The sequence below is a fragment of the Anopheles coustani genome, chromosome 3, assembly GCF_943734705.1.
Source record: "Anopheles coustani chromosome 3, idAnoCousDA_361_x.2, whole genome shotgun sequence".
In the NCBI taxonomy this organism is placed as follows: Eukaryota; Metazoa; Arthropoda; class Insecta; order Diptera; family Culicidae; genus Anopheles; species Anopheles coustani.
In genome coordinates, this window is record NC_071288.1 from 15,406,200 (window position 1) to 15,420,395 (window position 14,196).

The 14,196-nt window shown below is 46.7% G+C and overlaps 1 protein-coding gene across 1 annotated transcript; it reads left to right on the top strand.

Moving 5' to 3' along the window:
- Positions 1-560: 560 nt before the first annotated feature.
- On the top strand, positions 561-3,282 carry LOC131268753 (pineapple eye protein-like). The gene is made up of 3 exons (XM_058271062.1): positions 561-738; positions 804-2,870; positions 2,950-3,282. Exons 1-3 carry the CDS (start codon positions 637-639, stop codon positions 2,992-2,994), a joined length of 2,214 nt encoding a protein of 737 aa, XP_058127045.1. The 5' UTR covers positions 561-636; the 3' UTR covers positions 2,995-3,282.
- Positions 3,283-14,196: the final 10,914 nt, after the last annotated feature.

The following is a 14,196-nucleotide window of genomic DNA, read 5'->3' on the forward strand; positions in this document are numbered from 1 at the left end:
TACCTTCTTCTTCTTCTTCTTCTCCTTGGCGTAACGACCTCTTGGTCATGCCTGCCCGTTAAGGGCTTACGAGACTTGTTTCCCTGTTGTACGTGGATAGTCAGACCTCTCGTACAGGGGAGGGTCCAGTCTCGGTTGGGATTCGAACCCACGCCGTCGAGGTGGTGAGCCCCGGCGCTTGGTACCACCTAGGTGGTATTATTTTGAAAAATAAACAAATGTAACGGTTTTATGGCACATGTATAAACCTTGCGTGTAGGTTGGTTGCTCTCTACATGTCAGTGCATCGCTGGTTGCTTTTCGTTTCTAAAGGGTTTGTTTATTTTCTCTCTGCAAGTGGCGTACAGTTGAATACTGTTGAATTTATAGAAAATATCCTGCTCGAAATATATTTAAGCTTTTCTATTGAAGAATATGTGAATAATTTAGCCAGAAAGTTCATTTTTGCCGTGTAAAGGATTGCAATTTCATTCAAGATCTTTCCATTACATTGTCAATAACAGTTTTCAAGCCGCTATTGTAAACTGTCAAACAAATTGCCGCCTTCAAAAAGCAAAGCCAAGAGCGGAGTGGTTTGGAGAAACCAGATTAAGCTAAACATAGAATATTTGTACTAGAATATAGTGTTTTTAAGGAATGACTAAAACCTGCTTTCTTTGCAAAAGCAGCGAAGACGATGAGCTGCTGTATGGAAAATTCTACACGAAGTATAGGATCTCGGTCCATTATTACTGCTTAGTGAGTAAACTCCCATAGGTGCTGCGCTTGCTGCGGTAAACACTTATTCTGTTTTTACCTTGTAGCTCCTGTCGTCCAATTTGGTACAGAACGGTGTGAACGATGAGGTTGGCATATTCGGTTTTCTCGAGGCGGACATACGGAAAGAAAACCAGAGGACGAAATCATGTCGCTGCTACATCTGCAAAGGAATGCACGCAAACATTTTCTGTTGCGCGAAAAAGTGCCTGCGCACATTCCACACTGTATGTGGCATCAAGAATCGGTGCCTGGCGCACTTTACAGACACGTTCCAGTCCTGGTGCTCGGTACACGTACCGTTAAGGGCCGACCGCGACCCGCACTCCGCCGAGGAACCGTGTGCAATATGCTACGAAGAGATGGGACTGTACGATCGAATTACGTCCATACGTGCACCCTGCTGCAAAAACGGTTGGTTCCACCAGCAGTGTGTGGCACGATTTGCCCAAACGGCAGGGTACTTTTTCAAGTGTCCCTTGTGCAATAATGTTGACACTTTTACCCAAGAGATACCTTTGCGCGGCGTTTACGTACCTGAACGTGATGCTGCCTGGGAGTTAGAACCCAACGCGTTCCAGGATCAGTTGGTACGTCCGTCCGCATGTGATGCGGAGAAATGCCGATGTAAAAATGGACGAGAAACGGACAATCGAAAGTGGAACCTTCTCATCTGTGGATCTTGTGGAGCCACCTGTCGGCACCGGAAGTGTATGGAGTCCACGGGGTCACATACGTACGTGTGTCAGTCTTGCAGACCGATCACGGGGGAAGTTGTATCCCGACTAACCGTAGATGATCAAGATGATGAAAGTGACGCTGAAGACAGCGAAGATGATCAGAACGAAGCATCATCTACAATTTCCTCTTCTTCATCCTCTGATGATGTTAAGCAAGATAGGGCAGTGCGCAAGGATGCATCACACGGTTCCGAAGAGTCTGGTTGTCATTGTTCCGGCAGTGACGAATCCATCGTTAATGTCCGCCGAACGAAACGCACCCGACTCGCCATTCAATCGGAATCGTCAGATAGTGATCAGTCCGATACGAGCTCGATTGTTATGAGACGCTCTTTGATGCGGAACACAGGCAAGCGTGTACGGCGTATAATTTCCGAGGAAAGTGAGGCTACGAGTGACAAAGAGGATAGTGATGTAGCAACTACAATGCTATCGGAAGAGGACGCAATAAACGGTGCACCAAGTATGTCGAACGTTGAAAAGTCCGCTGTTGGACAATTGGACGAAAATTCGAACACATCCGGTACATCTTCCCTCAGCGTTGGACGTACACATACGATACGTTCGATGAGTGCATCAGCTCGAACCCTGCTCGATTCATCGAATGAATCTGACAATGATGAAAAATGCAAGGAGCAATCGCGTGATCGTAGAAAAAAGTCGAAGCCATCTTTGTTGGAATGTTCAACGGTTGATGAGAAATCCTTGCCAACTATGTCGGAAGATAGAGTCAAGTGCAGGGAACAACCAAAACGAACTTGGAGTTCGGTGGACGATGACTGCACGGACTCTACTGATGACATTCTACTAATCAAGCGACGGCGTGTCACAAATTTGTCTAGCTCATCCGAAGAGAATACAGACCCTATGGAACGTTTGGGCGAAAAAATGCGTTTAACAGAGATTCTGCATACATCGCCCGAATCAACTAAAAATGAGTTGAACTCTTCAAACGAAGAAAACATTCACCCGTATGGGGACGAAGAAATTAAAAAACACTCGAACCATACCACACCACCACCACCAGCTCTCGGGCACGGTTTTGATAAATCGAAGGAGAAAGCTTCAGGCAAATGCCGGGGGCAACAGTCGATACTTAAATTTTTCACCAATTCTCCACGGAACACTCCGCAAAAATTAACATCCTCTGACACTGATTCGCCCATGTCGTGTTCCTCTAGCGTCCTATCGAGACAAAGCGATGACACCAACAAGGATGCAGCAAGTAGCAAACAAGCAAAGGTAGAAGGTTCGAAATCGCTTACAGAAAGCGAAAAGAAATCCTCCAGACGCTCAAAAGAAGCTGATGCAGCTGAAAGATCTAATGGTTCGAGGAAAGCATCTCGGCGAAAGCGGAAACAACTCGCGGTCAAGGTATAGTCAGACTCAGGCTCCTTGTTTTGTTGCATTATTATTAATTTTTTATTTTATGTTTTTTTTTGTCATTTTTTAGGAACAGGGACAGGCAAACTTGCTACACTTTTTTAACCGGTGTTAGATGTATTAACAATAATGTATAGTATATTTGAGTTAAAAAGCAATGTAAGTTAATTGTTTTTTTCTTCGTACCTTTGCGAAGAATAAATATAATTTAACGTAGAGCCTAAATAGATAAGATTTCTTTTACATGATTTATACATTTTTGAACCATTTTGGAAGCTTTGCACATTTTGTATCAATTTTGAGTGTTTCTATTATTTCGTGCTCTCTCTCCTCCAGCATGAAAGTTTTGCAGTGGTTTTTTAACCTTTCCTTTAATCGTTTTCATACGTAAAAATAAAACAAAAGCGTGTCAAACCATGTCTTGGAAGTGTGTTCTTATCTTTAGCCGTTGAGTAGTTCTACAAGAAAACGATGAAAATCTAGCTAAAAATAGTGTTTATGGATGGGTGGATGGTCTGGGATGGTTCCATTTTACCGTGCAAACAGCAAGCCAAATAATTTGTCACAAATCAAAACAATATTTGATGGAGCAAATTAAAACGGTTCAAACTGTTTTCACTAGTTGACCGGCTTGTTGGTTTGGTTTAACAGCTAACGGAGTAATCTTCGAAAGCGTTTTTGAGACGAAATGTGCTTTTTTGGTTGAGCTTTCGATCTCTCAAGCTTTCCGACATAGAATTACTTCGTTATCACTTGACGCTGATAAGTTGTACGTTAATCGGAAAGTTGGTAAGCATTTCACCTTCTCGCGGAGTTTGGAGAGAAACTGGAGTAATCATCTCCGCGTGTGGAAGTGCTACAAAGCAGGGCGAAGGTGGCGAAAGTGAAACGGCAACAGCAAACACGCAGCTCCATGATCTAGTTAGATGCGGGGGTCGCGGGGGGACACAACTGCGCTGCGGATGATGCGCTGTCAGCTTCGCTCGCTCTCGTGATCGCGAATACGCCGAAAAGGGAGGGGACGATCGCGATCCATGATCAGTCCGCTCGCGACGGTCGCACCATCTCCGATCCACTACATCCGTGGTAGGCGCGCGCGCTTCTTTGGTTCCCTCAACTCTCATCTCGCGTGCAATCCGAGCCCATCGCGTCCCTGCCGGCGCGCGGAGACCACTCGAACTGGCTCGTGTGCGATTGACTGCGATCAGTTCAGCTTTTATCATCGTCGCCGTCGGTTGGCGTTGTTGTCGTTGGTGGGTCACCCCGCGAGAAGTACGAAACCGCATTGCAGTGTGTGCACTGTGTGTTGTTAGCGATCGCGTTGGATCGGTGTGTTGTAGCGTTTCGCGTTTGTCTTTGCCGCTACTGTGTGTGCGCGGGGTTATCGCACCGCCTGATAAGAGCAGCTATCAACTTCCGGATCCACGGTACGCGGCGGCGCGAGATCTTTCCGCTCCGATAGCGCTGGAACCGGCCGGAGCCGCACGCAGGAAGCACGTCAGGGCGCCGCGGATTAGAGACTTACCCTGGCGCGGGGTTTTGTGGGTTGACCATCGATCGTTTCGTGTGTGCATTTTTGTTGTTGTTTTGCCCGTCGCGTCGCCGTGGATGCTGTGCGCATTCGTGTGCGCGACCCCAGCCGGGTGCAATAGCGGTGCGAACGGTGTGCTGGCAGTGTGCGTTGGTTTGCAGAACATTTATAGAAACTCCAACGGGGAGCCCCAACAGTGGCCAGTGGAGAACGTCCCTGCGTTGACAGCTGACAGAAGAAGTGGCGCTGCGCTGTGCGTTGTTGTTGATGCTGTTGCTGCTGCGTTTCGTTACGTTCATCGGCCCCGCGCGCGGGGTGGAGTAGCGCACGAGCGAACGAGTGTGTTGTAACCTAGGCGACGGATAGAAGAGTATATTGTGTTCAGCTTTTCTTCGAGGGGTGGCGGTGTCTTGCTCATCGTAGCAGGCCCATCGACCCAGGTTGGTGTTTGCGGTGGTGTTTGTGCCGCGGGCTCGCGTTTCCGAGCGGGCAGCGATGATCGGAGGAAGTGATCGGTCCACCGTTGTTGGCCCTTGGCTTCACACGATTGGGTGCATCTAGCAACGAAAGTGTGCTACCGTTGCTGCAGCCACCGGTAGTGTTAGGGTAGCACGGGGAAAACGGAAAAGTAAACGAAAAAAACGCCACCAACCAGAAAACAATTTCTCGCTTTCACTCGCGTAGAACGAAAAGCAGAACGGGTTTTCTAATTTTCTTCGTCGTCGCGACGTCGTAGGGCAGAGAATAAAGTAAGAAGAATATAAAACCAGGCCGATTGATTAAAAGTGCGATCCAAGCTGTGAGTTTGTGCGTTTGTGCGTATGTGTGTGTGTGTGTGTGTGTGGGAAAGTGGGAAAGGGAAACACGTTAACGTGTTATCAGCGTCTGCTTATCGCGTGCTCTAGCGGCAATCGTGGATCGCAGGGCTGTTGACAGGGCGGCTGCACCGTTACCGCTACGTGTTGCGGGTCGGTGAGGCGCAGCGGAAACAATAGCTGGAGGAAGGGCTGGTCCGTGTCTTACCCCATCCCTCCTCACATCCTGCATGTCGGCATCGTCGCGGGGCGAGCGGTTCAGATTTTCTGTCAGTAAAGTGTGTTGTTCTGCAAAGTCACGGACGGATCAGCGGCGGGAACTTGCACCGGCCGTAACCGGACCCGATCCTCCTGTCGTATAGAACGAGCCTGCTTCAATCGAACGATACAGTGAGAGGGAAAGAGAAGTAAAGCGAAAGAGAGAGAGAGACAGCATCGTCTGTGAGGCGCGAAGAAAAAGGAACCAAAACACCGCGAGGTAAGTATGCAAAAGTTAACTTTAAGCGAGACTGGAAGAAACACGATCTAGAAGAAAATTTTGTAGGTTGACGCTGCGAAAAGAACACCCCATTCCATGTTGTGTGTGTGTGAGGTTTGAGAAGGAACGAGACACGGCGGGTAAAAAAAGAGAGCGGGACAGAGAAATGCACTCTGGCCAGAGTAGAATGCAGCACTGCAACGGCAAGGTCGTTGTCGTCGCCGTCGTCGTGTTTGTGTCGATCGACTAATGCAACGCTCCCTGAGAAGCATTTCGAGATTGATGAAATGCATGGTTGACTAGATCGAACCTATCATCTGGGCTGGCGCCTTTCGTCCGTCCGGCTGCACTGCTGCACTGGCGGTGTTTATTTAACACATTTGCGAACACGTATACTCGCCCAGTGGATGGGTGGCGAATGCAATTAGGGAATAGTAGGATTTATCAAAAGCCACTCGCTGCATGGAACCGGTTCGATCTAGCTGCTCTCGCGGTAGCTTTCTTTTTCGCTCCGCCTCACATGCTCGAATGATTTTGATAAGAGTTTTAAATAAAAAAAAAACACGCATCGAGGTTTAGTAAACAAACTGCATTTTTTGCCAAATTACGTTAATTGGGTATAGTGTAAAGAGTTTCGGGAAATCAGGTTAGCGTAAAGAAAACACGAAACATTGCGTAACAATCAATGTTGAGGAAAAAATGAAAAAAAAAAAAATTAAGTTTGAATTCTCAGGTTTTATAACATAAATAAAAACAGTACATAATGGTAAAGAAATGTAAGGTAGTTATAAAAAAGTACGATAAATGGGATATGCGTTGTTGAGACACAAAGATTGAATTTAAATTCTCCAAAATAAATATTAGATGTTGAAAAACATGTTAGCAAATCCACCCTGCACTTCGGATTCGAAAAGGATCCGTATACACGCACCTCTGGGGTGATCTTTCGAGTGCACTTCTAGTAGAAGTGCATTCACGCGATGCAGATCCCAAACATGATCGCGCTTGCGCAGATAGAAAAATAATGTTACAAAGCAACAACCATCCGATCGCCTTTTCCTAGTAGAAGCTTACCCCGGTGATGATAGTGCGTTAGAATGCGTCCTACCCTACAGTAGGGGCACTAATTTATTTTCTAATGTTTACTAAACTGTTCGGTCACATGATGCTGTACTCCGGACTCTCGAACGGTTCCCGTTTCCTTGCCATTCCGTTTCTTCCTCGAGCGAGCGACCTCTTCAAATGTACCGTGTCGTTAGAGGTTGTTGCTCGTGTTTCTTAAGTGCCTAGTTATGATACAGCACATTCTATCGCCCGCTTTTGACTCTTTCTCTCTATCTCTTCTCCTCAACGACACAGACACCCACACAACCATTCACATAGTCTTGTTTTGTATTTTTTAATATCATTCTTATACTTCTCTGCTTGTTAAATGTCCCGCATCGCCTGTTGCCTTTTTTTATCGGACAGGCTTGCGCGACTTTGGGGACACCGAGCGGAACGACGACGACGACGAAGTAGATTAACTTCGAAAAGGGGTTTGCGGGCGCAGTGTGCCGCCCGCGTTTTCTACGCCGCACGTTCCGTGGCCTAACCCAAGCAACACCGGAAGCGGTTACTTAGACGGTGACGGTTCTGGTGCGCGGCGTACGGATATTCCGATTCGGTTGTGAATGGGTGGCCTGTCGGAGGGTAGCTGGAGGGAACTGTCTTGGCACTAGAACTTCATACTGATATTTTGGTAGTATTAAAATGAGTCTATCATTCATACCAATGTATTTTTTCGAGTTTTCCATAAAGGTCTTGTTAATTTCATGGAACCGGGGTTATAAAAAAATACTTTAAAAAATCACATAAGGGTTGGGTTTTTTGTCCATTAAAAATTTTGCAAAATGCTGCTATAAATAGGCACACTGCAGTCGAATAGTTCGCACTTCCACCCTGATGGTGCTTGGCTGCTGTTTGACGGTTCTTTTTACACCGGATTGTACCCTTTGTTGTTCGATGACACGTCCAGGCTTCACCACCCTAGCCTGGCAACAGGAGGCAGTTGTGGGTTATTATTAGAAGATGCAAAACAAATCTTCAAATCAAAACAACTTCTTTTGGCCTATTTACCTGCTTCATTAGCGCTCGGTGAATTTTGGAAAAAGATCGCGGAATGATAAACGAAACGTAAAAATTTTTTTCTTGATCTATTTATTTTAAATAGTAAAAATAGTCACAGAAGGGCCTTACAGTTTAGTATTACAAGTTTGCCAGGAAAATGTACCGTCATTTTAAAATAAAAAATGGTACTTAGTAGCACTATTATTTAGAACAAGTAGGGAAGTTCCTATACACTACAATTGATTGCTATTAATCATACTTATGGTTCATTCACATATTGTTGGATTTACTTTTGAACATATTTCTATAGTTTATTTAGAATAAGTGGTAAAATTCGTACAACTACCAATATAACAAATTGCGAGAAAACTGGTTGGAAATGCTGGTGAATGCAGCTGTTCTACGATTTGTTTTCTTCAGTCGATAGCCACATGACACCGAGGAGCCATCTTCGGTTGATCACGCACAGAGTCCCTGAGAGGGTGGGGGACTTGCTTGCTTGTTAAAGAAATTGTCAAAAATATCGTTCCTTACGCGCTCGTCGACGCAATCAGGTCAATTTGTACCCTGTTGTCTGCCAGCGTCCAACGGTGCTGTGTAGGCTTCGCGACGTGTATGCTGGTATTGTACCGACAGCCAGCCCGAGCGCGATCGACGGAGGCCCCTGTTGATCAAGTCGTTCATTATCATCCCGGCCCGGCCATCTGGCTCGTCGCCGGTGCCAATTTCGTTACCACCATCCACTGAGGGTACGGGCCAGACGGCGGCGTGGCCATGTCTTATCAATCGTCTATTGAAGTTCATTTAAACGGGACCTCGGGATCTCGCAGGGTGATCCCGCCGATTTTGAGGCCCGGTTGATGGTAAACAAACAACTATAAAGTCGAAAAACTGACGCGCCTCAAGGTTACGAGGCGAAGGCGCACACAATGTCTGTGCGAGAAAGTTTTGTGGGGCCACAACCCCTCGGCGCTCGTTATACAGATAAACCGAAGGCAAAAACTGTCAAATGTGGCGAACATATTGGTGGAAAGCGCTGATGTTCTGCCTAGGGAAGCAATAAAAACGACCTTATCGCCGTTCTTGAGACGCGCATTTTGTTGTGGTGCTATTTCCACCCAGTCCAGGAGCAACATGTGACGAGCCATTCGTTTCCGACCGTCGTGCCGATACAAATTGTGAACGTATGAGATTTGGCCTTTGGGGGTTTTTACGTCTGGAAATTAACCGAAAATCCCTCTCGATAGTAATTTTTTCCCGGTGCAATTGATTCGAATTGTAAAGCACTTTTTTTACCATAAGTTAAGCCTACCTGCAACGTACGTGATCGACACATGATCGAAAGTATATATTTGCCACTCACGCAAGTAAACACCTCATAAACCAGTAGGAGCCAGTTGGCATTGATGGAATGGTGCTGTAAAAACGTACCGAAACCCCTTTTTTCTGGGTTCGCGGATTGCTTACCCCGATCATTTCCACCTCCCGTGACTCCAACTGTCACGGCGATCGAGTGAGATGTGTGGTTGAATACAAGATGCTAACATTGTGGGGGGACCGGGAAATAAATCGTATTACCTTACGTAGGGATCGGAAGCTGAAGGCTACTAGAGTGGATCGGTTTGCAAAAATTTGAGCAGGTTCCTTGAATTTGACATGCGTTACAAAAAAGGCGGAAAGATCTCAATTACTTGGGACGTGCTCACGGCCTAGCGGGAGGATACGCTACGCTAGAAATCGTGGGTTCGATCCTCGAGCCAGGCCATCCCCGGGTCCTTCAACAGATCACTGTTGAATAAATCGGAGAGAGGACAAATCTCCTCTAAAAGTTCTTACCATTTCAATCCCAAAAAAGATCTCTATCATAAGAAGTCACATTATTATTCGTTTAACTTTGTTGTAGCCGCACGCAGAGGTCGTTTCTAAACAAATTAAACCATGTTTCTATTTTTGTAATACTTCCACCTGCATCCCTTGATCGTTGGGAGAACGCCGCCCGAGGTGGCAAATGTACCGTTGCCTGGCGAGAGATCCATATGGGTTCCTTTAACGACGACCGCTGTCGGTACCGTTGGACAGTGGGATGCAACTTTGATTGACGGCCACGGACACATGTCCGAACCCATCGGGGTGGAAAAACCGAAGAGATGGGAAAAGGACGCGTGGATCCAACGGGTTGGGAAAAACTGCTCCCTGAAACAGGGATGGCTGTCCCGCTCTCCATTAGTGGCGAAAAGTTTTTCCAGTTATGTCGATTTCCCAACCGACTGTGATGCACTTCCCTCTCCCCTCCCCATCGTGATCGGAACGCAAAGATCGAACCACCTCCTTTCCTTCCCATTCCCTTCGGGTTGAACGGGTTTTCTGGAGGGCAGTTCCCTGGACTTGTACTTGTTCTGTTTGGTTTTTCTTTGCCGCATGTTCGGGCTGTTCGTGGAATTTTGCGCTCGCGGCCCACGTCGCCGACAAGTCGCGTCATCTTGGCGTTGGAATGTGGCCTGGAAGTGCCCTCCCCTTCGGGCGCTGGGTCGATCCAGCGGGCACTTGCCGGCTACCATCGTCAGGCGTATGTGTGTAGTGTATCGGTATCGACGGCGGGTATGTTTTTTTTTTTTTATCATTCCAATCAGCATCATCGATCCTTCGGGAAAGGGAGAAGTTAGTCGGTACAGCTGTTGGTACAGTTGGTTTCAAATTTTCCTAACGCGTAGTTAAAAATGTGGCATGCGATAGGTGAAATCATTATCTCAGCTCAAGCGACCCCATGCTCCCTGACCACCGGCGAAGGTTATCGGTGGCTTCTAAGGCAAATTGTTTCGAAGACCTCGGCGTTAAACCTCTCCCCAACACACGGCGAGGGTAATAAAATGCGCGATTTGCGTAGTGTACTGGCTTCGCTAGGTCGAGGGAAGGAGCACAAGCGTTCGAACGGATGGGGGAAAATAATTAAAAACTCGCACCGAGGCGATAAAAATCGTTACGCATTGTAACCGATCTCTCGTCGGATCGTCGGAGCACGTTTTTCGGCTTCGAACGCGGAAGGGAGTTTCGAACGCCCTCCGAAAGGCTGAAACACAACGGCGATCTGCGATCGGGAGGAGGAACGGGTTACGGGTTGGTTGGACAAAAAGTATCGAGGACGCGCAAACATTCCGAACCAAACAACTGCCACATCCGACAACACAGCGGGGACCGTAATAATATGGCGCGAGTGGTTAATAAAACTGTCGCCCGGGCGTCAGTCGTCCATCTTCCGTTCGCTCGGTTTCGCTCGGACTCTCGCACGTGCGTGGTACCGGTTTTTTCGTTCCGAAGGGCCACTAGAAGATACACACACACACTCACACGTACAAACCCCCTCCCATTCCCAATCGAAATCAAGTGACGAGCATTTACAATCGTGACGCTTCGCGGTGATATTGATAGCGATCCGCGCATGCTTTTCTGGGCGAGGAGAAATGACCCGCAATCCGGTTTCTGCCCGCAAACAGCCCAGGATAATGAGAGCATACCTTAGGGGAGGGAGGGAGAGAGGAGGAGGGGGCACGTACCCGGTCCAGACTCCCATCCCATCGAGATATCTTCCTCCACTCCACTGTGGCGGGTATCGGAAACGGGTTCTCTCGGTCGCGGTCGGCTACACCTTCGACTGCTGCTAAATCGTTTCGTTCCTTCATCCGTCCGCTCGTCTGAAGCCACTTGAAAAACACTGACTGCCTTACCCGAAGGTCGTTTACATGGCCTTCACATTGGCAAACACTCACACACCGCTGTGGAACGGGATGGACCTTCCGAAGGTGGCGAAGGTGTGTCCCGGAAATCTGGTTGTGAACCGGGAGATTCGAGCTATTTCTTTTGCGCCGTTTTTAGGAACCCGAGACCGTACGTCAGAGCGACAGAGTGGGAGGGAGAGGTTTCTTGCAATTCGGGTGCTCGGGAAGGAGGGGGCCACATTAGGAGTTATTCGAGAAGCTGTCGATGCTTGCTCCGTGGAGAAAGGCAGGGGCGGGTGTCCATGGCGCCAGCAGTCGTGACGCTTACCGCTGGACGTACCATTTCGACGGGGTGAATTCCTTTCCGAGAGATTTGCGCACGCTGGTACTTCGAGGCGTGTGGGCAACCTGGACCAAACTGGGATAGTTGCAGGAGGAAACAATTGGCTTTTCAAATTTCAATCATCATGTTCGAGCTTGTGAAGGTGTACTGAAGTTGCATAAGGTGGATATTCATACCAGAGGAGAACCTAGATATTGTAGTCCCACCAATTTAGGGACAAGAACCTCTTAAACCTCTCTTTGGTATTCAGGTCTGCTGTGAAGCATTTATTCGAAAATCATCTTATTGATGACAGGTGACTTGCTTTAAGTTTATCAATAGACATAAAGACTATCAGCTCCAAATTCTTCGTACCAACATAGACACAATTAAAAATGTAGTAAACAAAACCGTTACTTTCTATCGCAGAAGCTAAATAAAGTCATGAGCACAACCTGGTCCACGGTGGAAGAGGTTAACGGTAATGTCGTGCGGGGTTCGATGAGGACACAAAAGCTACAAAAAGTGTGTTTACTGAAAGCCAGAGTGAGTTTCATTCGAATTGTATTTAGATGATCGTATAAATTTGGATAGAGAAAATACACAGTTAGATCAGTCATATCCCTGTCCCTTAAAAATGTATATGTTGTCTAGGCTCTTGCTAGGATTTAGTGGTTGATACAAAGTCTTCGAGCTATGGTTATATTTCCATTTCACGATGTCTGCTTAAATGGGCTTACAGTTATAAGTGAGCTGGTTTTTAATCGGTTGGAAAGTTTGATTAATTTGTCTGTGATTATTTTCGCATTAATTCATGGGAGCTAACTGAAAATACGAATGTACAATTAATAATGGGCTGCACTTTTTGCAATGTGCCTATGTGCCATTTTATTTCGATTAAAGACACATTTTTCCCTCGCGTGATAAGCGGGTATTATAAAATTGAACTTTCACATTACGATGCTGGATTATTGGAGAAGATTGTACTTTTCCTTTCTCAGAACACTTCACTACAAAATTAACCCCGCGTCCATGGCGTCGGCTATGTTCTTAGGTTTATTATTTACATTCCCCAGGGTTCCTTTCTTTTATCCCCGGCTTCTTAAGGTTTTCATTTTCTGGACTGTGTTATTCTACCTGGCTTTAAGGTGAGATGGTTTTACGATCAAAAAACTACACCAACCTACATTGTGTTCCTTTGCCAGTTGTAAAACAACGTTCAAGGTGCAGAATTCGCTGTGCCCTGGGAGAGAAGTAAGACTTACAGGAGATTTTTTCGCCCCTTTCCATGTCGTATATCCCCTTCTAAGCTGTTGTTTTATACCTAAAGAATTTTTCATTGTAAAATCTCCCATCGCTTAGTGTTTCTCCCTGTTCGACATCATTTCCTTTCCCACGCTGGAACAGCTAGAAGCCTGGAAGGTGTGCTCCTTGCGCTCTGCAGTGAAAGGATATACCTTGTTTAAGGAGAAAGAAAAAGCTATTGGAAGTATTTGTTGTTTACTTCCTTTTTTATCAGCTGGCCTTACATTGTACGATAGAACATTTCTGTTCGTTGGTCCTTCCGTGCCGAGTCCTTTTCGTAGGCATAGCTACGCCTGTGGTGTGCAAAGCCATCCTCCAGCAGCAAGTGGATACTTTCGACAGGAATTAAGCCACCCACCGTAAGGGTTCATCGACGTTCCGACGTTTCGATTGTTTGTAGATGTTTGTGCAATGAGCAGTTGGAGTTTCTCTCCCTCTTCGTGACAAACAAATACGTAAACGTGTCGTTGGAGCTGTTCGGGCCTGAAACCACCCGTCGGCCAGGCGAAGGGAGTGGCATGGGCAGGAGAATGTCGATGTTCTTGGTAAGAGCCAACCCCCTTTCGGAATGCGAGCCCGCGGCGTCACGTTGGCATCGAAACAACTGGGCTGGAACGTGATTCCCGGAACCGGAACCACAGCACGGATTTGGTCATGCACATCATCTCCACTAGTTTTCCTCGAAGACGGAGAACGCCTCGAGATTTGGGGAATTTATTCGTAACTCACCGAAACCCGTTTAGTCAAAGGCGCTTCGATGGGTTTCCATTTAGCAGGCGAACGTTTGCGGTACATAAATCCAACTGTTGATTAAAGTTGTTTCAGCAGTTGTTATTGATCCAAGAAGATCAAACAGATTTACTAACACCCGATAAACGTTGCATGTTATACTTGAACACTCAGAATTTGATTGTGTAATCCTGGCGTGAACAAATTGCAGCAGATAGGTTGGAGATAGCAATTGTTCTCTATGAATCCAAGAAGGAAAATGAGTGAGATTGTAAAAAAAATGATGAGATTGTGAAAAATGAAGCTAGAGCAAAA